A 25,013-nucleotide genomic window follows, 5' to 3' on the forward strand; every position below is an offset into this window, starting at 1 on the left:
GTGCGTGCGTGCGTGCGTGTGTGCGCGCGCGCGCGTGCGTGCGTGCGTGCGTGTGTGTGTGTGTGTGTGTATATGTCAAAAAGTTATCTGAACAAGGTGTCAACATCATCCTCAGAAATTTCTGTTCCCGAACACGTAAAACTGATCTGCTGTTTTCAACGGCTTGCATTACCGTTAGTGAGTACGGAGGCAGTTTTAAGAACGCCTCAACTAATGGGATCGTCGAGCATGAGTGAGGCACATCTAATGGAGATGCACGTCAGAGCCATCCATCCAAGCCGGGGGCTGAAGCCGAACACTGCCGACTAAGCGGAAGGATGACTACACTCCGGATTGCTAGCCAGTCAATCACAGGGCAGACATTGAGACAGATAAGCATTTTCACGCCCACATTCATACATGCGGTTACTGAGCAGGTATTGGCACTCTGCGTTAAAGTCAGATGCGTGAACCACAGCACGACAAGTGACCAAGTTAGTGCTAAAATATTGAAAGGCAACAGGGGTGGGGTGTTGGTGACATGATACATTATTTACAGCAGAGTAGTCAAATTCATTTTTTTGTTGCGGGTCACTTTGTGTTTACAGCTTCCCTCAGAGGGCCAGGATGAGAGTGAAACCAAAGAAATGCTTCATCGTCTCATCGTATCTGACCCATAAACAACACGTTGATGGACTACTGTTTTTGAAATGAAAAGCCAAGGATAAGAGTTTGTTACAATTATTGTTGACGTTACTGTCAAAATGTTTTCAGAAAATATTTCAAAATCTGAACTTTATTATTTCGCATTATCTGACAATTTGAAATTTTGGTCCAGATTTTAGCAAGGATTATGGAAGTTGACGCATGATTTCCTTTCGTGGGCCTTGAGTTTGACATCTGTGATTTACAGTATTCCAGTAATAATAATAATAATAATAATAATAATAATAATAATAATATCCAGGAAAATTGTGTTCCACATTATTACCAAATGCACGGAAAATACCTAAATTAATGTTTATTTGTTGATTAATTTTATGCCGCTGACAAGATACTCCCTTTATAATTGCCTCCAACATTTGCAGTGAAAAGTACCTCATCAGGAGAGAAACAGATTAAGAATGGTTTTACCTGAATCATCTTTAATCCTTCCATCCATTTTCTACCGCTTATCCGGGGTCAGGTCGCGGGGGCAATAGCTTTAGCAAGGAAGGCCAGACTTCTTCTCCCCAGCCACTTCTTCCAGCTCTTCCCAGGGATCCCGAGGCGTTCCCAGAATCGGAAATGCCCGGAATACCTCACCAGCGAGGTGCCCAGGAGGCATCCTAATCAGATGCCCAAGCCACTTCATCTGGCTCCTCTCGACATGGAGGAGAAGTGTCTTAACTCTGTGCCCCTCCCGAATGACTGAGCTTCTCACTTTATCTCTAAGGGTGACCCCTGACAGAGAAAACTCATTTCGGCTGCTTCTATACGGGATCTTGTTCTTTTGGTCACGATCCATAGCACGTGACTACAGGCGAGGGTAGGAACTTTTGGCTCAGCTCCTTCTTCACCACGACAGACTGATGCAAAGTCTGCATAGCAGCACCACACCGAACTGCCTGTCGATCTCTCGCTCTCTCATGCCCTCACTCATGAACAAGACCCCAAGATACTTAAACTCCTCCACTTGGGGGAAGAGCTCATCCCCGAGCCGGAGAGGGCACTCCACCCTTTTAAGACTGAGGAACATTGTTTCAGATTTGGAGGTGCTGATTTTCATCCCAACCACTTCACACTCGGATGCAAACTGCTCCAGTGAGAGTTGGAGATCAGCACAGCACCACATCATCTGCTAAAAGCAGAGATGCAATACTGAGGCCAGCAAACCGGAGCCCCTCAAAGCCTCGTTTGCCATTTTAATTTCATCTGATTATTAACGATGATATGACAGTCATGTATGTCTCTGAGCAACATTCTGTCATTTTGATTGCCGACACACGCTGAATTTTACCAACGCTGTACAACCTGCAGCATACTTATTTGCATGAGTGCACGTTTTGTGCTCACATCCAGTATGTCATACAATACACAACATACTGATCCAGATATATGAGATACAATCTAAATGAAAGAAATAATTGCAATGCCCTGTTATTACTTTGACAAAATGTCAGTCATGTGCATCCCTTCTTAGAGGCGCACATTCACAGATCTGATTAACATGATCACTGAGTTATAGACAAGTGTTGTTCCACCATAAGCACAAAGGAATTACATAATTTGCAAGAGCAGCAGTGAGGAACCGATAGATTTTAAAGGCGATGCACAGCACAATCCTCCACACTTGAGTTGAAAAATGTTCTGACTAGGACCGTCACTGTCGAATATTTTTAGAATCGATTATTATATAGATTATCTGATTATTGAATAATCAGATAACATTTTATTTTGCAAACAATCATTGCCGTTTATTTGGTAGAAAAAGAGATCTTGGTCATTCACACTGAAAACTAATGCAGGTTGTTGCGGGTGAATTAAGTTACATGCTGTGCATGGCCAAGCCTTTTAACGTAACTAATGCAGTGAGAAGTTTCTCATTTATCAAACAGATATTGTGTGCTAGTGGAATAATGAAACAAACAAAAAAAACCCTTCAGAAGAACCAAATTATTGATTTGCATCAATCTCTGATGAAGGGTTATATAGATATATAGACATTTGACGACTTCACAAAATAAATTGCTGTATCAGCTAAAAGTGAACTGTGATTAAACCCTGCAAGAATAGCCACATCGTGCTGTGCTGTACTGCAACGGCCATTCTATTTACAAATGTAGCAATACTTCACATTGTCATCTCAAGGGATTGAGTCAGATGGGTGAATTCATTTGGTTGTTTCTGTGGAAGAGTGGTTCAGGAAGCATGAGAAATCAGTTCCACACATTGATCGAAACCTTAAACCCGCTGAGAGTCTTTGGGATGTGGGAGATTATATGCACAAGGTTGTGACCCACCATCATCTGTTCAACAACAATGAATGCATTAACGGAACACTGGAGGGGTGGGAGGATAAGTAGGATGGATATGGTTCTCAAATTGTTTTGATGGCGTAAATAATGAGTCGAACACATTTCATGAGTCAAATTCAAATGTAAAAGGATGACTGTTAGTTAAAGAAGACACGTCACCTTTAAAAGATACCGCGCTCTCCATCTCTACTTCACACCATCGGCACTATATCGAGAAAGGATGCCATACGCACACATACGCATACGTGCAATTGTGGTAAATAGGCCAAGATGCGACCATTTCAGAAAAGGAAAGGAGGCCTCAGGCAGAGCTCTTAGAATACAACGTTGTGCTCTCGACAGTGTCACATCACATACATTACACATATAGACTATGCAGACCTTTGGGAATTTAAAACAGAACCTATTCCTATTCCCCGGTCCCTTTAGTCATTGCAAACATTGTTGAAAGCACATGACGACAGAAGTTCACCTATCTGTTGTGAGATATGAGTCACACAGAGACTCCACAGGCCAGAACACAACAGGAAGCTGGCATCAATCTTTAATGTGACATTTAGCACACACGAATGGTGTGCATGCTCGCACAAGTGCGGATGTTGTTTCAATTGACAACTGGCCACACGGAACTGCTACGTTGCCTATGATAAAACAAATGCTGTAAATGACTTCACATTGGCTTTTGTATGTGAGCATTATTCGTCTTGACTGTCATGTTCTGTCTGTTTTGATTGTGCTTCAGTTCCAGCTGGAGGGAAGGGCGTTTCACTCCAGCAGGCGCACCTGTTTCCGCGTTTCCCCATCAAGCCTTGCCAAGTATTTCAGGTCTATTGTCGGACTATTGATTATAATCGCTGTCGTGCTTCAAGTGTTGTTTTCTAGGCCTCTCGATATTCTCCATAGTTGCTCTCATTACTCATAGATCAGGGGTGTCAAACATACGGCCCGCGGGGCGGAACCGGCCCCCATGGAGGTTCGATCAGGCCTGCAGAATAAATTAAAAGTGAAAAAATGCATAAAAGACACGGAATGAATATTTTAATAAGGTGCAATTTCATGAAGTATCCACTAGAGGACACACTGTTTTGATTAGAGTAGAAGACAACATTGTTTTGATCAGAGAAGAAGACAGCAGTCTCAGTCCGTCATCGAGACTGACCTAACACAGCAGACGCTATCAAGAACATGTAAATACTTTGTTCTTTACACATTTAATAGCACTCTCCTTAGTTTGTAAGGTGTAGGCAGGGATTAAATTTAGATTTTATATGCACATGTGTAAATAGTTGAAAAATTCCTTTCTCTTTATAAATCTCGTTTAATCTTAAAGTGCATGATTATATTTTTCAATACCAATTACTTGTTAAAGTTTTGTGCCTTTGTACAATCAGTGGGATCAGTTGCAATGAATATATGTGAATGAAAAAAGTAAATTGCACATTTGTCCAAGGAAATCTAAGGTGCTTCATGGAATGTTTTGTAAAAGATATGCTCATTAAATGTCAACATTTTCCTAATGTTCTTGTGCTTCTTTAGACCAAAACAAAGGAAAGACATATTATTTTGGTTATTTATAGCAGAGTATGGCATAATTTTAATGGTCCGGCCCACTTGATATCTACCGAGGCCGTATGTGGCCCACAATGTGAAATGAGTTTGACACCCCTGTCGTTGATTCTAGTTTGTCAGTATTTTCATTTTTTCATGATTGCTCTTGATCTTTGGCTTTGTGACATTTTGTTTTTTTTGTTATATTTTTGGTGTTACTTTGTACCTTGCCTTTTGCAATCGTTTTTGTTGATGCATTATTTCTTCTGGGTCCTTGTGACCAGCAATTTCTGTTTGGACTTCGTCTGTGCGCTTTTGTGGAAATAAATATTTTTGTTATCGCACATTGTCTGAGCCTACATTTCTAGAATCCAAAAATATTATTCAATTTGGTCCGGAACCTGACATTGACTACATCAGACACAGCTTTTGATATCAAGTGTATTTTAACTGCTTTTTCCATTTCTTCCAATCTTTTGCATCACTTCTTATGTGCTCTCCACTATTACGTGTATTTTTTTTCTCAATTTTATGTGGCTCTCACACTTTGTTATAGCTTCTAGATTCTTGTTCATTGATTTTGTCCCGTGACTGTCTTTCGAGAGACATGTTTGGTCTGTTCATTTATTCATGTTCCTTGTACGTCAATGATCTGGCAGACAAGAGCCTGCTGGACCTTCTTGGGCCACCAGGAGGCCTCCAAGAGCATCTAAGAAAAATACCCTCAAACGTCACCAATGGAAGGATGCATATTGTGGATTGATGGCATGACATCTCGAATGGAGAGAAGCTGCTGCAGGGTGAAAGCTTACCACAGCAGGAACTGGAACTCACCAGGCCTCTCTTAGAGACCGGCATTGGTATTTCTCTGCTACTCGAAACTGTCCATCCATCATTTTCCATAGTGCTACTCCTGTTTACAGTCACGGGGAGCTGCAGCCCATTTCTCTGACTTTAGGCAAAGGACTGGTCCCTGCTCAATTACAGGGCACATGAAGAGAAAGACAGTAATTCACACTCGCACCATGACTGAGTGGGTATTGACCCATGCTGCCTGCACCAACGCCAGCGAGGTACACCACTACACCGTCACTGACTCCATTTAAAACGGGATAGTCAATTATTACATTGTTGTCAACATGTCATTTTTCCGTATGGGCTAACCTGCAAATGAAGGGGTCACTGGGACATGAGGCATTATTTTGTGGTGTACCCGTTGCACAGTTAAGATCAAGGGATTGGGCTCTCTTTGCAAATTGTAACAAATAAATCATAACAACTACAAATAATCTGCCATTCCTGCCATTCTCTTTCCTCTTTACTATTTTATTTACCTTATTTTCTGTCAAATTATTACTGTATATGTTTTATGTTCAATAAACAAACAAACAAACAAACAAACAAACAAAAACAAGAACCCTGCTCTTTAGCTCAGCCAAAGAGCACAGACAGTTCATGAACTCGGCTGATGTCTTTTATGTTTTCCCCTACTCTCAACTGATACAGTAACATTTCTGACACTGTGATGATTTTCACGCTTTTTCCCCACAGAAATCAAAAGTCATTCCCTAATATAATCAGTCAAAACTGTCAGTAATCCAATTAAAACGGCAAGTACGCTATATGCTGCATCAGTCACATTATGGTTGGAATCTTCCGTTTACTGTGCTCTGCCCATGGCACCATAGAAGAAATCCTCCATCATTCTCAGTCCATTTTTTCTTCACGTCACTGTATGTCATTTCACAGGATGTATGGTGCACAGTTGAACAAGGATTACATGCACAAACATGGCACTTAACGTGATAGGCTTGCCCTCCCCCGCTTCATTTGTTGTTTTTTCTCCTGCTGTCTCCATCTCCACCCACGCGCAGGCACTCAGCAGAAATCATCCCCGGTACTGGTAATGGTAATTGACTGTGTGCAGTGATATCTTGTGGATGATCAGATTGAGAAAATTATAAATAATGAGCAGCGTGTGTTTGAGTGCACACTGCCCTTGCTTGTCATTTGGGATAGTTTGCATTTGTAATAGATTGTATTCAAAAATCAAGTAATGATTATTATTTCTTCAATTAATTCAAGTATTTGTTTATGTATTTATTTTGGGTACTGATCATTTAAAAACATATTTTTTCTTCACGTTGCTGCGGCGTACTATGGATATCTGTGATGGATCCACACAACATTACTAGGACAACAGAGAGCAATAAGTTTCTTCCCATGAAAGAAGCAGACGTATCATCTCTGTGCTTTGGAACTGGCTTGGATGTGTGGTAACAGATCTGGAACAGGTGACTGCACATTGCAAAGTTTGGTTAAAGCTCATTGCAACAAAAGGCGCACCACAACAAACTTAATCCAGCGTCTAAAACAAAGGCCTCCAGCTGAGTGTGGGAAATGGCAAGCTTTGTGAGGGAAGACTCCGACAACCAACAAACTCCCGCTTAAAAGCAGCTTACTGTGGAGAAGTCATTTACCCAATGCAGCGTGAATGATAAGAAAGGGGCGAGATGGAGAGCGATCACTGACTGAAGCGGTTGCTTTGTACATCGCTACAGAAATGGAAACCAAATATAGATTGGAAAAGACCGTAGGTATGTGGTAGGTATGCGTGTGAGAAAATTAGCAGAAAATTTGAGGGCGTGTCATTTTATTCTGCAATGCCAGAATGAAGTCCAGCTGAACCATGCAGCCAGACGTGCACTAGACGTCACATTTTATCGGCAACGACTAGGCTCTCCAAAGTCTTTAACCGCCAAACAGTGTACTTTCCAGATGATCACAAAGGTGACCTTATCGCTCAGGGGTTGAAGAACTCTCTGCGTTCCTGGAACCTGTTTAGTCCTCGTCTAATAGGCATGAGTGAAAGAGTGGCCGACTCCAGTGCTTTGGAAACAAACTGCACAACACGATTGGTAAATCAACAATAAGTCAAAATAGTGAGGTGAAAAAGTGTTTGCCCCCTAATGATTTCATTTTTTTTTTTTTTTGGCATGTTTGTTGTCATGATGTGTATTTGGACTTTTAAATTATTTTGAATACATTTAGTTTTGCTTCATGTTTTTGTCTTGTTTTCTTCTCTTGTTTTCCATCTGTGCTCATCAACCTGGTCCCTTTTGTCTACCAGTCAGCTCCTTCAGCCGCTCGCGTGTTCCTCATTGTCTCGTTAGTTTGCTTGTTTATAGTTCCCTGGTTGCTTTCAGTCATTGTTGGTTCATTGTTTGTTGTTACTGTAAGATGTCACGTCCCCATGTCATGGTGAGTTTAGTCAAATGAAAAAACTTTGCATAATGACTGACCTGCAAATCCTCTGCATTCCACTCTCCTACCTCTTCCCTGGCATTGCCCCACAAGCTTCTGGTTTTTGGATCGCTTCCATTCGTTTGCCTGATGCGGTCCTCCCGTGGAACCATTAGTTCAATGAGAATGAGGTGCCTTTAAGAGATGGACGAAAGCACAATGTCTGACCTCATTGAGGTACATTAGATGTGTTGTGGGAACTTGACTTGCTTGCCCAGGTCTGTTCTTAGCTGCCAGTCTGATGCTGGATTGAGCAGACTGGTTGCTATTTTGGGCTGTGGCTGCTCTCCTGCCCTCATGAAGGTGATGCTCATCTTGCCATGGTGTTTATTGGTATTATTTTGACTGGTTACTGCCTGGGTGATGGCTTCAGCTACTGTCCTCAGCACCTGGTCATGCCGCCAGCGATAGCAGCCCTCGCCCAGTGCTTTCTGGCAGCTGCTGGGGATATACTCGAATTAACCTCTCCAAGAGTATAGTACACATGCTGGGGATTCTCCCTCGCTCTTAACTGTGCTGAAAAAGACACTGTATACTGTTTGGATGATGAACCTGATGCGCTGGGCCCCTCTTGCCCGATCTCATGTCAGGACACCTTCATGTCCAGCGCCCACTTCTCATCTAATCCAGGCTACCTACTGCTCCATGCCACCATCCTGTGAGTCTGCTGTTCCCTTCTTGTAGTGAGACTCAGGAAATGCCCCAACCCTGCCTGCCCCAATGCCACCAAGCACATTAATATCCTGTACGTCAGTCGGGACTCTGCCACCTCGAGGTCTTCCAGGGCTTTCCACTTACTGCCTGTTGGAACCTCTATGCTTGCCGATTAAACTTTAGAGTCCCTGGAGTCCCGATTCTGTATCCCTCTCTATTTTGATAGACCTTCTTGTCAAGGGAGTGGGAATTTGTTGTTCTTCCCAGACAGTAGCTAATGATCTTTCGCTTCAGGATTTCCAAAGGTGACATACACCAACAAAGGCCAGAGAACCCAGAGCAGGACACCATGCTGGTAGATGGACGCCTTACATTTACCAGATAAACCAGACTTTTCTACCGGCGCCAGCCACATATTAAGATTCTCTATGGTGATTTGGAGAGCTGCTGTGTTCCTGAGGCGACAAAAAAAGATCTTGCCTAGGGTCTTAACTGGTTTGTCAGTGATAGAAGGGATTGCTGTGGCATGACAAACAAATGAAACCTGTCTACCACTTTGTCCTTCTTCAGCACCGTGGCACTGGATTTTGTTGGTTGAAAGCTCATCTTTGCCTAGAAGATGAGATTTTCCAGGCCCTGGAGGATCCATCTCCCACCAAGCACTCATGTTGTGGTAACAGTCAGGTCATCCATAAAGACTCTGATGGGGTATTGTGAAATGCCAGATGCCATGGAAACTGGGCCTTTGCATTCTACTTCAGCGGCCTTTGCCACCAAGTTCATATAAAGGGCTAAGAGACGAATTGAAATGGTGCACAAAGTTATAATGCCCCTTTTGACCTGATGCCAGTCTGACATTATACTCCCAGAAGTGACTCTGAGTTTGAAGTTCCTGAAGTAATTCAAGATAAGGTCCTTGACCTTTCTGAGAACATGATGTCGGTCCAGGGAAGTCTCCACCAGGTTGTGAAGTATGGAGCCATTTGCACTGGCCAGGTCAAGCCAAAGCACTACTCCATTTCCCTCCTGCGCCTCCCTGATCAAATCAGATGAGCAATAACTCCAGTGTGTTCTATATACTGTGTGTTCTCCCTGACACACCAGGGATGCCGCTTTTCTGGACTGAGGTGTCAACGGAGGTGTACTTGAGGAGGAAATCTGTCAGCTTTCTGGATATAATGCAAAAGAAGATTTTCCCCTGAACGCTGGGAAGCAAGATAATATAATCAAGAGAAACACTGTTTTTGTATGTATGCTTGAGTGTGTGTCTGTGCCTGTTTGACATTTGGGTTTATAAAGTTAGTTGGTATAGAAGAAAATGGAACCCATGTTTGACATGTAGACCAGGATGTATTTTGATGTTAGTAATGTCCTAATTGTGATGTCTGACCTCTAATTAAACGGAAAATGATGTTAATGGTTCTTGCATAGTATGAGTTATTGGAATTTGCAAGAAGGATGTTGCTGCTTTTACTTTCAGCTGGAAAAAAAAGAAGAGAGCTGTGTGAGGCACAGTCATAGCTTGGCCTGTCCTCTCATCAGTGAACAGTCCCCAACCAGACAGGGCTCACGCCACAAAATGACAGGGTGATTCCTCAAAAGAGAAGGCCGTAACCCGTGTCCTAGGGTCTGATAAGAAAAGCCGACACGTTGTGCTTACTTGGCAAGACCAGTAAATCAGTAAATAAGGCAATCAATCTACTATACGACTTTAGCTAATATAATGTCAGTGGAAAGGTGAGTCACTGTCTTCTCCACTAAAACTGTTATCCTATTGTTCAAAACCAGTCTTTTGCTGCCTGAGAAAGATGACAATGAGTTTAATAAAGCAATAAAAGCGAACATACTGGGATAGCAATCGAGCATACAGTGCGCCTGAAAAGGATGAACTCATGGACATGACCTCTCTGATGTACCCAAGGTTTCAGACAACCTACGTTGCCCCAAAGAGGGACGAGTAAAAACAAGACCTACATTATCAATGAATTACTGTCTTTCTTCACTGAAAAACTCTTACTGCAGCCTGGTCTAGTTGTGCAGGTGGACAAAGAAGAGACAAGGCCTAAGTCAGGCCCCAAGTGGGGAAAAAAAAAAAAACTTCAAGAAGAGTCATGTGCCAACCTCTGACTAGTCGCAGACAGATAAAATAGAGACTGAGCTACAACCTATTTCAGGATTTTTCCTGCGTTCAAAACTGCGTGGCAGCCGCCTCCAGCTAATTTTGTGCCGTCCTTAGCCAGACTGATTGATATTGCTCAAGAAAGAGGAAAGCTCCAGCTGTGCTGAGTGAGGGATTGATGTCCCTCTACGACAGCTTTGTATTTTAACTGCAGTTGCAGTGTTTGACCACTATGGAGGCGCTATATCAACAGCGCTGCACAGGAAAGATCTGAAGCAATGGTTCATGTCCTCGTTCTCTGAGCTCCGGTACACCTCTATGTGCTGCGCAAACGCACGTCAAGTGCCACCCCAAAACACACCGCAAACTTGGGATGCACGATAAATATCCGAACGGAATGACGTCAATAAATCTAATAACATTTAAAAAATAATGTTATCTGACAGCCAACGGAGACAGCTGTGCTGTCAAGAAAGGAAAAGTACAAACCTTTTGCCAGAGGAGGCAAAGGCTCAAACGATGCGATCTGATTTCACCATTGACATTTTGGATGCTTAGTAAATAATCTTGTAGCATCAACGACTTTTGTGGGCTACTAAACCACTTGCCGCGTATAGTTTAGCCTTCCGAGCTGCGGTTATCTTCTAAAACAGGAGTTGTCATGCTTCTGCATACCCTGACAGAAGGAAATAAGGACACGAGCCTCACTTCTGATTTATGGTCGAGTGACGTCAGCCATGTTAGCTTTGCTAGCTCGCGTCAAGTCATGGACTGCAGTGCTCACTTCTGCGTTTACAGACCCCCCCCACACACACACACGGACGTACTACTGCGCTGAATCGTTGAGCTGGTACTCCCGAGCCCGGCTGAAACATTCCTGGATACCCGAGTCGGACCAGAGACGCATCATGGAGGAGAGCAGTTCGCTGGAGTAAGGCTCTGTGTCCTCCATACGGCTAACTACATCACACACCATCTTGGCATCCGCCTAAAAGGAGACAAAAGAGGGGAAAATAATGTCATGTAAAAGTCTCACAAGGATCAAAGTGCTCCAGCATTAATAAACATCAATTTCATCAAAATGTAATAAGTGGTCAAAAACAGACTTCCTTGTCCGATATCATTGACAGAGAAGTTCAACTATGATGATTAGAATGAGTGTGAATTTCGAGTAGAGAAAAGGAGCAACCATTTTCTCATTCCAAAGACATGCATCTTGAATTTCAAAGTTGTACATTGCCAAGTGATGAGAATGTGAGTATGGTAGGCTTGTTTGTCTATTCAGTTCTGTATGTCCCCTGATAACCAATCTTGCCCAACGTCCCAACTTAGTCAGCAGGGCTGGATCTGCTTACCCATGACCGTAACAGACAAGTGGTGGCAAACAGTTGGGTAGATGGAGAAATGAGCCAACCTAAATAAAAATATCACAAAAGTATGGCATACTGAAAAGTATTCATACTGAAATAGCAATGGGCCTGTTGAATTGAACACACAGCTGATGTACATGCGGGGAAGTTGTGACCATATTGGAAACACCAGTTCATTGTCACTTCTGCCATCTGTTAGAAGAGGATTTAGTCATTTTGCCTGTCACTATCCTGTATGTAACTGGAATAGAGTGATGAGCAAAGATATATTTGTAATTAATAAATATTTTTTACAGAAATGAAGTGAATCTGGATTGTGTCCCATGGAAAATCTAAGGATCTCTCGTGTGCACGTGGGAGTGCCAAGGCCCTCTGTTCTGTTTAAAGGTAAGGTGGACCCCTGCAATTACCAGGGAATACGGACCAGGCCAGACAGCAAATATAAAAAATCTGAGGACAAATATAGCCGAGTGATGAGTGAGGTCCAAAGTTCTTTTAGGGAGTTCAACAATATGTGGTGTACTGTGTGCCATAAACTATGCTATTCATCCGCCCATAGCCTCTTTGGTCACAATGGAATTTCATCAGTTGTCTCTACATAATTACAGCAGGTTTACTATGGCTTTGTCAAATTGCTGCCAACCTTTGACGTGGTCACGACAAAAACGAACAAGCCGTCTGACTCTTTTTTCCCCTCGTGTCCTCTCTAATTTCGAAAGTTGAAATATGCCTTTGATGTGAGACAAAGGTTACTAAAAACTGAAGATTCATATTTAATGAGCACAGCCTTGCCTTGTCATTACTGCTGAAGAGCCTGTTACATCGCATTATTCCCACTGCTTCTTGACCTCAGCTCCTTGTTTCCTCTTGTTTAAAAAAAAACACTCCCAGTGTCCAACTCACCTCCACCTGTCATAAAGTCATCCTCTGTTTTCTTGTCTTCTCCATGTATCACGTTGTGCTTTCATTTTTTTGTTTTGCAAGCCCCTTCACCTTTCTGCTTTTGTCCCATTACTCACAGGTCTTGATATACGGCATTTCAATCACCATTTCAGTCTGCACCTCTCTCTCAGTTACCTATACTCTTGTTTTATGCACCTACACATCAGTCCTTTTTGATATACTTCTGCCACATATTTGCCATGCATCCGTTTTGGAGATCACATATGCTCTCTAGAATCACAGGTAAGCTTATGAGAATTGTAGCTTACTTTGGGTGAGAGGGAAGGTAGCCTGCTATTTGTTTTTATTTTTCATGCAATTTTGTTTGAAGATCTCCATTGCCGGAGAGATATAAGCAAAATGTGACTTTTTTTCCTCCCAAAGTATGAGCACTGTGTGTTGAGGAACTAACTCACCAGTTTGTACTTTACACACTTACACATTGAATAGACAATCACTGTTATGATCATCATCATCATCATCATCATCATCATCATCATCATCATCTTCATTGTTCCTCTCACATTTACTGCAGCCTCTCTACAGTTGTCTCGTTCAACAAACAATCAGAAGTATTGTTAGTTCTGCAGTAAGGGCAATAGCAATTAAGCTAAACCGACATCCCAAATAACAGTGAGGAACAATTATTGTGGTGATGTGTCTTTCACTCTTGAGTCCCAGTCAGACAATCAAAATGAAAGTAAAATACTGGACACCTGAGGATAATGTGCTACCAGTCTCTTCAAATGATATTGTATCTTTCAAGATAATCCCGATAAAGAGCACAACCATTTATGTTGAAAGCGTTTCTGCCCAAACTTGAGTCGGAAGGTAATCAAGACAGCAACATGGGCAGAAACTAAAGAAACCAAGTTAATGAATGTAGATGCAAAACATGAGCAAAACTCATCTGGATCGTAACATAAAATCTTCACACAAACATTGTCTGATCAGTTGATTATATTTGGTTAGACACTGCACACAACTCAGTTGAAAGGCATCCAAGATGTGCCATCGCATTTTGGAATAGGTCCAGGCTGGTCCACTAATAATAAAAGTAGAAGATCTGCTTTCACCGTGGCAATGAGGGAAAACATACGACTGTACTCCTCTTTAGAAGTGAAGGTTGAAAACATGTTGTCGCTTTTTGTGGGGGACTGATATGCTGTTGGCAAAGGAGCAGGAAGGAGAACATCCCATTAGTTCTTTTGGTAGTGTGTTTCAGTTCTTTATGTTTCTGCATGATAAAAGCTCTCCTTTCAGTTTGGTGGCATTTTTCTTGATAGTGGCAGACAAAATGTTTTTTTGCATCTCTTGAGTTCATTTTCATGCCGTGTATTGAATTTGAATTGAATTTGACTTTTATTATTACATAAATCAAGATTATTGAGCATCTTCCCTAAGAAGTCAGGTGGCCTGAAGTCATGGTATTTGCTCCACGTTGTTCCACAGATGGGCTTCTATGGTTGGGCTTCTCCTCCCACAACCCACACGAGCCTTTTCATCACTTTACTGAAGGTCAATCTTTGTCATTAGTCCACAAAACGTTTTCTTATCATGTTCTTTTTGGGGGCCGAATTCCAACCTGCCCCTTTTCAATTCTTCAGCCCAGTAACTTACTTTAACATTACAAAAATCTCACGGCACAACACCAAACGCAAATTTTACACAAGTACTCCATTTACTCCATTTAATTGAACAAAAAGTGACATACATGCAGGAATTTAAGAAAGGCACACACACGCACAGATCTTATATACGGGTGATAATTTTCATTCCATTTCAAATAGTTCAAATTCTTTTGGAGGGGAGTGTAATTTGTACACTTCTTCCAACGATACTAACATGGTCGAATGTCAGCACAAAATGGAGCACGAGTAAGCTCAATCTCCCCGCCTTTAACCAAATCTGCGTTCTCCTCTTTCAGCTGCCGAGGCACCACGACACCATGAGCATGCCCTACTTCGATATACCGTAAAGCTTATAGTTGCTTCTGCTCGGCAACTATCTCACTGGAATGGATTTGATTTCAACAGTTTTTTTTCAGTGTGGGTTAAAACTGAGCTTCAGCTTCCTGCCGGTGATTGATGCTCTCAACACTCTCTTCACAGCCACACAGTGCCTGATATAGAGAGAGAGTGCGTGTGTGCATCTGGAAGTGTGCGAATGAGGTTTGGTGCAAAGTGAAACCTAGTCCGTTTTCTATTTGTACACTTTAAAGTGCTGGGCAGAGGGCCACAGACACACTTAGAAGCACTAAGCAGACAAAGGGTACCATCTTAACAGATCATATTGAACAGGGTCAGTAGTGTGAATGTGAGTGCATCGTGTGTGTATACGTGATGGTGATGATCAGAGGGAGAAGATGACATTTTCCAATAGTAGTACGTTTATTTCGGGGTGCTGTTGTATTGACGTGAGCGTACAACAGACGATGATAGGAATACAGTATTAGGTACTTGAACAAAATGCTGTTTTCTTTTATTTCAGTTCCTGAAAAAACGTAATTTTTGTATGTGGGTGGGAGTTCTTCAAATTGAGATTGAAAAACGACTGCTGGTTTCAGAATCATAATCCCAATCTGATTTATTGGCCAAATATTTAAAACACACTAAGAATTTACTTTCCCAGTTACAACCCGTCCAGAGGAACAAAACAAAACAATGGCCAACATGGGGAGACAGAACGCGAAGCTTGGCGGTTCACTGAAAAGCACCCCGATATCTTAGGTGTCAAAAGTAAACAACAGGGAAGAGGAGGAGAAAAACACCGACAGACTCCAACTAGTCTACTTAAAAAGGTTTGCCCCCCCCCCCCCAAAAAAAATCAACATGTCAGGTATGTTCAAAAGACATACAACAAACCTTGAGACTTAACATGTAGTGAAGGGGAGGATGGAAGTGGTTGACGGGGGAGGGAAGGGACGCGTCACAACCAGTCAGATGAGCAGCTCAGATGAGAGGAGCACTCTGTCAATCAAGAAGGGGACACGTGGGGCTGGAGCGAGTAGGAATCCAATGAAGGCATTGACATAAGAGGGAATGTGTTTTTGTCGTTTGCCTGTGTACGCGTGTTGAGCACCTATGGCTGTAAGGGCAAGCTTTATCAGTCTCGGGCTCAGGAAGGAGTGGTAAGGGGGCTGATCAGAATTCTTGCATCTGAGCGTATTTTTCCATCCAAGGGAAAGTCCAGATAACAGTTGTTTTGGGAACAGGCTGTCCACAATTTCAAAGACCTTTGAAAGTCTTTCAACTTGCTCTTCATAGTGTCAATTAGCCGAATCCTTGATTAATCAATCAATTTATTCCACGCCGGGTCAACTACTCCTTATTCTTTTCCATTTTGCAAAGCGGCTCCAAAACGCATCCACTTTGTGATGGAGTTCAGTCAACGCATGAGTCTGAGTCACCCGTCCCACACCATCCAGAAAGGCCGGCAGATCTTTCCTTCCAATGAAGGTACTCCCGCTGGCTAAATTTTGCGATAGATCAGGAAACTGCCAACTCCAAACAGCAGGATACCTGTTATCTGAAGGCCAATAACGTAGCTGTCTTCTACATCCTCTACGGACAGTATTGTCAGGCAAACCAAACTCCACTTCTGCCAAGGATGTACCAAGCAGCAAATGTCCCAGAGGGGCAAGAAGACTTCCCACCGCCTGTTCTTTTCATTGAAAAATGTTTTATCCATAGTGCTGAGAGTCCCGTTGACTAATTCCATGGTTTGTTTTTTAAAAGAAAAAATACGACCGGAGGCAACATCAAGACAGAAGACAGCACATTCGACCGAGTCACAAGTAGAGGAGTAAGGGGGTGGGGGAAGCAGCAGCAGAGCAAAAAGCATCTAACTTTGCCAAGCGCAAAGCAGAAAAAAATAACTATATCATTTTCCTAAATGCATATTTTTGCGGAAGCTGCAGTGAGTGGTGAAAAATCACAGAAGAAAATCAGAAGAACATGTAAACGCTACACAAAAAGGCCCCAACTCAAACCATAAACCTCAGAATTTTGTGGCAGACGTGCAAACCACTAGTTTGCAATGCTGTACCAGTAATTATCTACATTGACATTATAAATCTTAAGAAAGCATCTTTACAAAAATATACAAAAGTACGTTCCTCAGTCTTGATTACCGTAGTTCTTTCATCCAAGAGCAGACTCACAGTCTGACAAATGTAGGATTCATCCTGCTGGGGTCACAGCGGAATTTCATGTTACACTGTATTTTAGTTTTTGGATTCACTTCAGTGCAAGCAGACACAGAATATGATTTGTTCTGGATAAACATTTCACACGTTTATGTTCCACCAATATATCACACATTTACATGTCCCACTGAAGGTCAGTGGGCTGAATGCCATGCGCATTATTCTATATGGCCTGTGAGAGCTTTAAAACAATGCAATTATTTTACAATATGATTATAAGCTGCTTCACAGATTGGAGTATTGACCATGAACGGTGTCCCAAAGCAATGTTTTTTTGATTTGCAATTTTAAAGAACATCGGCCACTGAGAAAAACAACAAAGCATCAGTCAGTGAATTATGGGGAATTTTCCAGGTGAATTGCAGCTGTTGGTTTTTATATAATGTTTCTTGGATGAAAGGATGGTGAGGGCACAACGTGAAAAGCATTTGTATAACACTTTTGAACATTCGGATCACACAAATACAAAAAGAAGTTAACCACTCTAAATCCTAAAACCAACAAAGGACAGTACGATGCACGTGGTCAAGCTGGAAAATGGTCACTCTGGATGATTTCAAAAACACATACTGTACATAAAACTTCATTTTTTGTTACTGTAGGTTATTTTATCTCGCATGTGTACGTAATGTAACGGCAATATCAAGCAGATACCGATGAGAAAAAAAAAACAAAACAACAAAAAACCTGATGGGTGTCCTCCAACAGTCTGCTCCTCCGATCTCCTCCCCCTCCCTTCTTTCTATTTTTGGGCAAGGCTTTGCTCTTTCAATCATCTCATTCATTTTTCTTCATGATTAAACTGCCTCTTTTGTCATCTCACTTTGACTTCTGTCTGTAATCATATCGCCAGCAAAAAAATACAAATCTACAATTTTTTTTTCATAATTTCTCAAATGCATCCCCTTCCTCTGCCCTCTGCTGTCACGCCCCGCCCTCTCACTCCACCTCTTTTTTTCACTCTTGCAACTATCCTTTTCCCTCACTCTCTCACTCCTCCGCATCATGTGACTCTCAGATGCAGTTGCCATGGTGACATCCTCATCTCCCAAGAATGCAATCTTGTCTGTGTTTCGCTCTCTCTTGTGCCCTTCCCATATATTCTGCAGCACTCTCCCTCTCCTTCACCATGATCATCATTGCCATCATTTCATCTACACGTTGATCCCCATGATATAAAAACAATGTTTGCAAAATTAGGTTCATTTCCGCATGGTTCTGAACTGTTTGTTTGTATTTGTGTAGCAGTACTAGATACTGAGGCACAAATACTCTTCCCTTGTCTTTAGTGGTCTCCCAGACTCCCTCCTTCTCCGGAACAAACTGCGGAATGCTCAAAGAGATTAAATATTTAATTGTTCCTCAGCCCTCCTATGGCCTGCCCTGCAGATGCATTGACACGTGTGTCAAATGAATGTACGTGCGTGCGTGTGTGTGTGTGTGTGTGTGTGTGTGTGTGTGTGTGTGTGTGTGTGTGTGTGTGTGTGTGTGTGGTCCAGGCTTTGGGGTTTCCATCAGCACACTCCCAGGGTATCCTGCAACCACACCCACCCACAGAGGAAGGAACCAGTGGATGTGAAGCTCCACATTCTGTGGCATTATGAGCGGATGGTTAAAATATACTCGATGATAGCAAACATCACCACGACGGTGTGGTTAAAAAACAATTTGATTGTCCTCATTTGAAATGTACATTATGAAGAAAGGAGAAGCATGTTTTTGCAATGCTAAGAGTTGCAGGTAATATTTCCTATTTGCGAGTAGTTGCTTTCGACTCATTTATTTGGCTCATGTACAGGTCATAACTTTAACATGCATAATAATGTAAAAAAAAAAAAAAAAGTTGGCCCTGTTCAGACTGGGCCACATCACTGAAACATTTGACAGGCTATTGTAGCAACATCATCCGAACGGAGGCATCGTCCAGCAGGTGTAGTGTTCAACATCATACAATTGCGACAGCGGCAACACACGAATTACTTTCATGGACAGACCGATAAGCCGTCCAAGCCCTGCTGTTTTCAATTTCTTCAATGTGCTTGATTTTTTTATTTTTTTTTATTTTATTATTTTTTTTACCACGCCGCAATTCGATCGGCGCGTTCTGCTCTGGCACATCGGGTCTTTTGTCATGTCGAGTGACATCACAGACAGTCAAAACTGATGATTGTGTTTCAATCAGTCTTGCAAAAATCGGATCTCATGCGCTTTGTGACTGTTGAGGTGACAAAAGAACCATCCAGAATGAGTCTGAATAGGCTAAAAATCAGACTTGCAGCTTGCAGTCTGGACAAGGCCTGAAACGGCCGTGTACGACAACGTAAGAAGGCCTAATCCTTTTTTGCAGATTTGGAATGACATGCAAGACAAACGTGGTACCTGACTGATAATGCCAGTTTGAGTGAGTGGATTTTTGTGGGAAAATGGCTTTTAGCATGGATGGTGAAATTATGGGAATGATTTCTTTGTCTGTCTGTGGTGGTCACGAGCACGACTGACTTTTGTCTGGGTAACCTAGCTTTGTCCCATGGTCCACTGTTAGGATAAATGTAGAATCAAATATAATTTATATTCAGAAGTCTATCACCAGGTCAGCTGGAAGAAGCGCAAGACGCCGAGCATAGGGTGAGCATCCGAAAAAACAGCAACTGTTAGAGTAAGATTTTGTCATATTTCTGTTCTTTCCATTTTCCACCTTTTCTTTCTTCGCTGTTTTCCATTGTGTGCTCCCTCTCTTTCTTGCCATTTCTGACCTCTTTATTTGTACAAATTTCCTGAAGCCCTTCATCATTTCAGTGTATCTTTCTTCTCATACACCGTCTAAACTTAGAAGCGCCAGTGAGCTATCACCCTGCTTTTCTTAGCAGAATCTACACTCAGAAACACACACAGCACAAACACGGCCAAATATATGTAAGCCCACATGAAACATCGGGAGGATGTTGCTTTGTTGAATTTGGAAAAGCAGAGAGGTTATTAAGTTCAAACCAAACATAGCACAAAGCACAGCTCAGCCAGCATTACTGCATGCATTTCCAAATCTTTATTTTGTCAAGCATAAAAAGAAATCCTATGTTTGAGACTACAAATGGGTAGTTCTTAACTCTGACTGCTAGTTTCAAAATTTAGTAGGGCACCACCCACTGTCACTGACATGGTATTGGGAAAAAAAAAGACTGTACACCAAGACATGACATCTGGAGGATGTGTGTCATGTTCTGTCTATTTTTCTTTTGAGTTTCATCTGAGCAGTGGGCGTTTCCCTTGAGCTGCACACTTGTCATGCATCTCAATCAAGCCACTACTTCAGGTCTGTTCGGTTCTCTTGCCCTTTTGAGAATATCGATTCCCGTTTGTATTTTCCTTACCTTTATTTGTATTTTGTCGGCTTTGCGCCATTTTTCTCTAAATATACATTGTTTGGACATCTTCATCCGAGTCTACGTTTGTGGAGTCTGATTCTCGATTCAATTCTGGTCCATAAACACATGTAACGGTGGTGCCCTATTTGGATGTGTCCTGGAATGGAATATTTTATTTGATTTTAGTATTTAGCAATTAATAAATCACGGTTTTACAATAAAGAGTTCCTAGTAAGCGATGCACACAAGGTTGGAGTCATGCTTCCATGCAGTGGCTGAAGTATGCTGATGTCACAGAAACCACGGGTTTGCTGAGCAATACAGAAGGAGAGGGGGAGATACGGAGCAGCAGGGATAAAAAATGGAGATGACAAAAAAGAAAAAGACACAAAAAAAGAGAGGGAGAAAATAGAATGATGCTATGAAAGTGAAGACAGGGAATTAGTTCAGGGGAACAGTTGAACTGATCTTAAACAGAGAATCCTGTCTCATTTCATATCCAATTGGAGAAGTGATTACGTGTCATGAGAGTTTTACAAAAGTGGCTGGTGAGCCTGGTTAGCAGTGGTAACTTGAGACCAACCCGGAGACAGGTGACATGTTTTTCTGGAAAACTGAATTTAAGGATACAATGTGACGAGAGAGGCAAAAATTCCTTAAATCCCACACAACTCACTCTCTCACTAAAAAAATCAGCATTTTCAGCCACAGCTAGGAAAAATGAAAGTAAAACCCGATCTTTCCTTCCACAAATAAAACAAAACATAACCACGTACTGCATATGGCTGTTGAGCTGACAGCAGGTTTCAGCAGTTATTTGCATAATTTGCTTTAGACATCCTGCATCAGCTCATCTCTTACAGAACTGACTCAATTATGCGTATCATGTTATTGCATAAATCCGTGTTGTCCCAACCTTTATTGAACTGTGGTACCCATTTTACATTACGTCACAATGAAAATGACAAATAGTATGAATCATGAAATAATGGCGGTCTGGTCTCTGTTTATTTGGAAACTTTGCCTATTTTACGTAACATAACGGCTGTTGAGCTGACAGCAGGTTACAACATACTGTACTGTCATGCTAAGGAAACGTTTGAAACCCCTCAACAAGGCTTATTGTACCATCTGCCACCGAATGGGAGAGCATTGGTTCCTTCTGCTTGCCACTATATGTTGCTGGCATAGACTGGTCAAAAATGAATACATAAATCTGGCAAATTAATTGAGATGGAATAATTTCCAACTGTATTCCTGATGATGTCCACTGGCTTACTAGTGTTCTACAGAACGCTGGTTGGTAATTACTGGCACAGAGTGACTGATCAAAGAGGAGGCAAGGAGGAGCAAGACAGCTGTTTTGATCTAAGTCGACTTTTGGATGCTTCTCTTATTCTTAAAGCCAATACAAGTAATGGTATGGTATGGTGATGTGGGTGAATGCGTTAAAAGTACTTGTCTGGCTCCGAAATTCACTCCACCATGACAAAAATGTGTGTGAAGATGTTTCTGTATTTGCGTGGCCTTGGGCAAAATCTTTACAGTGGGCCTAGAAAGCAGCAGCTCCACTCTGACAGCCTGGCTGACTCGATGCTTCAGGAACATGCGAACGCACACACTCTTCCTTTTGTCTCAGAGCCACTCAGCCTGTGCCTCGTCTATTCAAGCTGCTCTGCTCTTCCCTCCCTGAGAACTGTCAGCTTGCAAAGTAGAGCAGCTATGGACACACACACACACACACACACACACACACACACACACACACACACACACACACAAGGGGCTGGGAGCACTGAGGCATATTATCGTATGCATGACAGGACTCATACAAGATTCCCCATATAGCACTAGGCTCACAAAGAACGCATCAGAGTATACAGTCATTAAATCTTACTCTGTGTCCTGCAGCGTTTCCTACAGTTGTGTGTCACCCTCTTGAGAAAAAAAAATGCCTGGTACTTCAGTGTTTATTGCCTCTACAGTACTTTGACGCAGCAGCACATTGACTGTAACAAACCTTGTGAGTGGGAACTGCTTGTGCCGAGAGAGGGTGGCGTGAAATCTATCATCATTTTAAATTGCAACTCTAAAACCTGTGTAATATACCCTCGTCAAAAAGATGTCCTTGTCAGATTTAACTAAAGCAGGCTAAACTACCTTGAAACCTGATTCTTACAATGTGAAATTCCTCACAAATGACAAGTGAAAAATGTGTGCATCTTTACTGCTCTTCGAGGGGTGTATTCTACCGTGTGCTTAAGTCAAAAAATACGTGCTGCTGCGTCCTTTTTGGGCTGCGCAGATTCTTCCATTGACTTAAGTACGTAAGGCGTTCTGCTGCGTACCTTCTTGGCATCGTGGATTCCCCCAATGGTTATAAGGGTGCCACTTACGTGCCTTCGTGAAATGTATGCACTCTGGGTGGAGCAACCTTTAGATCAGGGCGTACTCTGACAAATCTGTCAGCGTGCGCATTCTCCCGTCGACTCAAGCATCTTTTGGCCTCCACATTCCGGACGCTGTATTAAGTTTAAGCGCCTCTCAAAGGCCAAACAACATATTCCACGTTTTGAGTCATTTCATAGCTGCTCACAGCCAGTGATGACTGTCACCGGCCGACTCGGCAGATTCGTGCTGACATGTGGATGGGGCAGGAGTGGATGGTGCACACGTGTCCCATCTACGCTTACTGACTGCCCAACAGCAGAATAAATATCACTACTACATCATAATAATGGCTGAATGTTGACATTACAGTGCATCATATTAAATGGTTTATAAAAAAAATAAATAAATAAATAAAAAAAAAAGGATCAGCGCTAGAGCACTTTTTTCTGCACCTGTGAGGAGCATTTCCACATGCTGATGGGTCTTGAAGTGCTGGTTACGAACAATAGTCATCATAAAATTGGGTCATTAGTTATAGATTTTTTTTTGGGGGGGGGGTTGCTTGGCAACCTGGTCACCTTTCAATTTGCACCATCAGCCAAGCATTCTGTTCTGAACATGGTATTCTGATTCATTTGCTTGCACTGGATTTATTAAAAATGAATGCAAAAATACACGCTCCTTCAAAGTAGTTTGTACCTTAGCTGCACACATGTCACTGAAGATAACTTCCGCATCCACGGCATAAGATCATTTCCCAATCAAAGTGTGCCATATTTACAATATGGATCTCTATGGAATTATCATGTCTTATGAAAACTCCACCATCCGGAAATCAGGACAACCCGCAGACTTCACTGAATCCCGCCTCTTTGGTGGATGCACACATATATCCAGGTGGGTGTGTCAGAAGCCTAGACGGAAGAATCGCCACATCTCTTGAAAGTTTGTAAAGAAAGGCACATAAGGAATTGACTTAAAGGGAAAGTCAACCAAAAGTTTTCTTTACAATATGTTCTATGCAACACCATTAGTCAAAACATGGCATTCTAATTAATATTACAATAGTTGAATAAGAGTTAAGCTATAAAATCCATCTGTATTTGTCCATCTCAGGGGGCGGCCATTTTGCCAATTGCTGTTGACTGAAAAAGACATCACAGTTGCTCATGTCTCAGGTAACAACCAATCATGGCTCACATTTAGAAAACAGGTGAGGCGTGATTGGTCATGATCTGAACCCTGAGCAACTGCGATGTCAACAGCAACTGGCAAAATAGCTGCCCCATGAGATAGATACAAAATGGTGGATTTTGTTGTTTAATTCATATTCCGCACGCACAACATTAACCAGAATGCCGTGTTTAAAATAGTGGAGATGCATAGAACATATTGTTGTAACGAAAAGGGGGTTGGCTTCCCCTTTGAGTGCGAACGGGACAATATGCCACACAGCGTGTGGTCTACTTGGGATGTCCTTCAACAATAGCAATTCTCTGCCCACAAACCAGACCAACTATTGTCAGCCTTGAACCCTTTTTGAGCAAATCTGAGATTTAAAAAAAAAAAAAAAACAATCCCAGTTAACAGACTCCATACCACACCCTTTGAGTATCTTAGATATATTTGGTGCATAAATACTGAGTGCTTCATTCCCTTTAAAATACATGCCATTGAAAAAAGGTCAATGTGCTGTCGCTGAGGTGAATTCCATCCCTCATATTTCACCGTTCAGAATCTTCAAATACTGTCACCGATCAATTCAAGAAGAGTCTTGCAGTGCAGTTGTACACGACTGCAAACTATATTCACATACTGTCAAATCAATACACAATCAAAACTGAACATTATTATCCTTGTAAATGGCACCATTTTTTTCATTGTCTCTTATTCTACTGTGAAAGTGACTATAATGTTGATTGGAGTACAAATCTAAGGTATACCAAATGTGAGCACAACTTGACATGACTATTCACACTTCTTATGCGCATGCACGCAGAGCTACACACGTTTTGGATATCAGTCTCAACGTATAATTTCAGATTCTCAAGCCCGTATCTCACTGAGCGGAGAATGCTTGCCAACGTAGCGAATTTGGGGGTTTTGTCATGATTCCTAAAA

At 42.1% G+C, this 25,013-nt stretch overlaps 1 protein-coding gene across 3 annotated transcripts in view; it reads right to left on the minus strand.

Annotated features, from left to right (window-relative positions):
• Window positions 1–25,013, minus strand: part of LOC109520003 (guanine nucleotide-binding protein G(o) subunit alpha) — a 92,146-nt gene that overhangs the window by 25,821 nt on the left and 41,312 nt on the right. For all 3 annotated transcript variants that reach the window (XM_019876929.1, XM_019876927.1, XM_019876928.1), the window contains exon 4: window positions 11,448–11,608. In XM_019876929.1, the coding sequence (XP_019732488.1) occupies window positions 11,448–11,608 (161 nt within the window). The remainder of the gene's footprint in view (window positions 1–11,447; window positions 11,609–25,013) is intronic.

Source organism: Hippocampus comes, unplaced genomic scaffold (genome assembly GCF_001891065.2).
Source record: "Hippocampus comes isolate QL1 unplaced genomic scaffold, H_comes_QL1_v1.1 scaffold110, whole genome shotgun sequence".
NCBI classification, from domain to species: domain Eukaryota; kingdom Metazoa; phylum Chordata; class Actinopteri; order Syngnathiformes; family Syngnathidae; genus Hippocampus; species Hippocampus comes.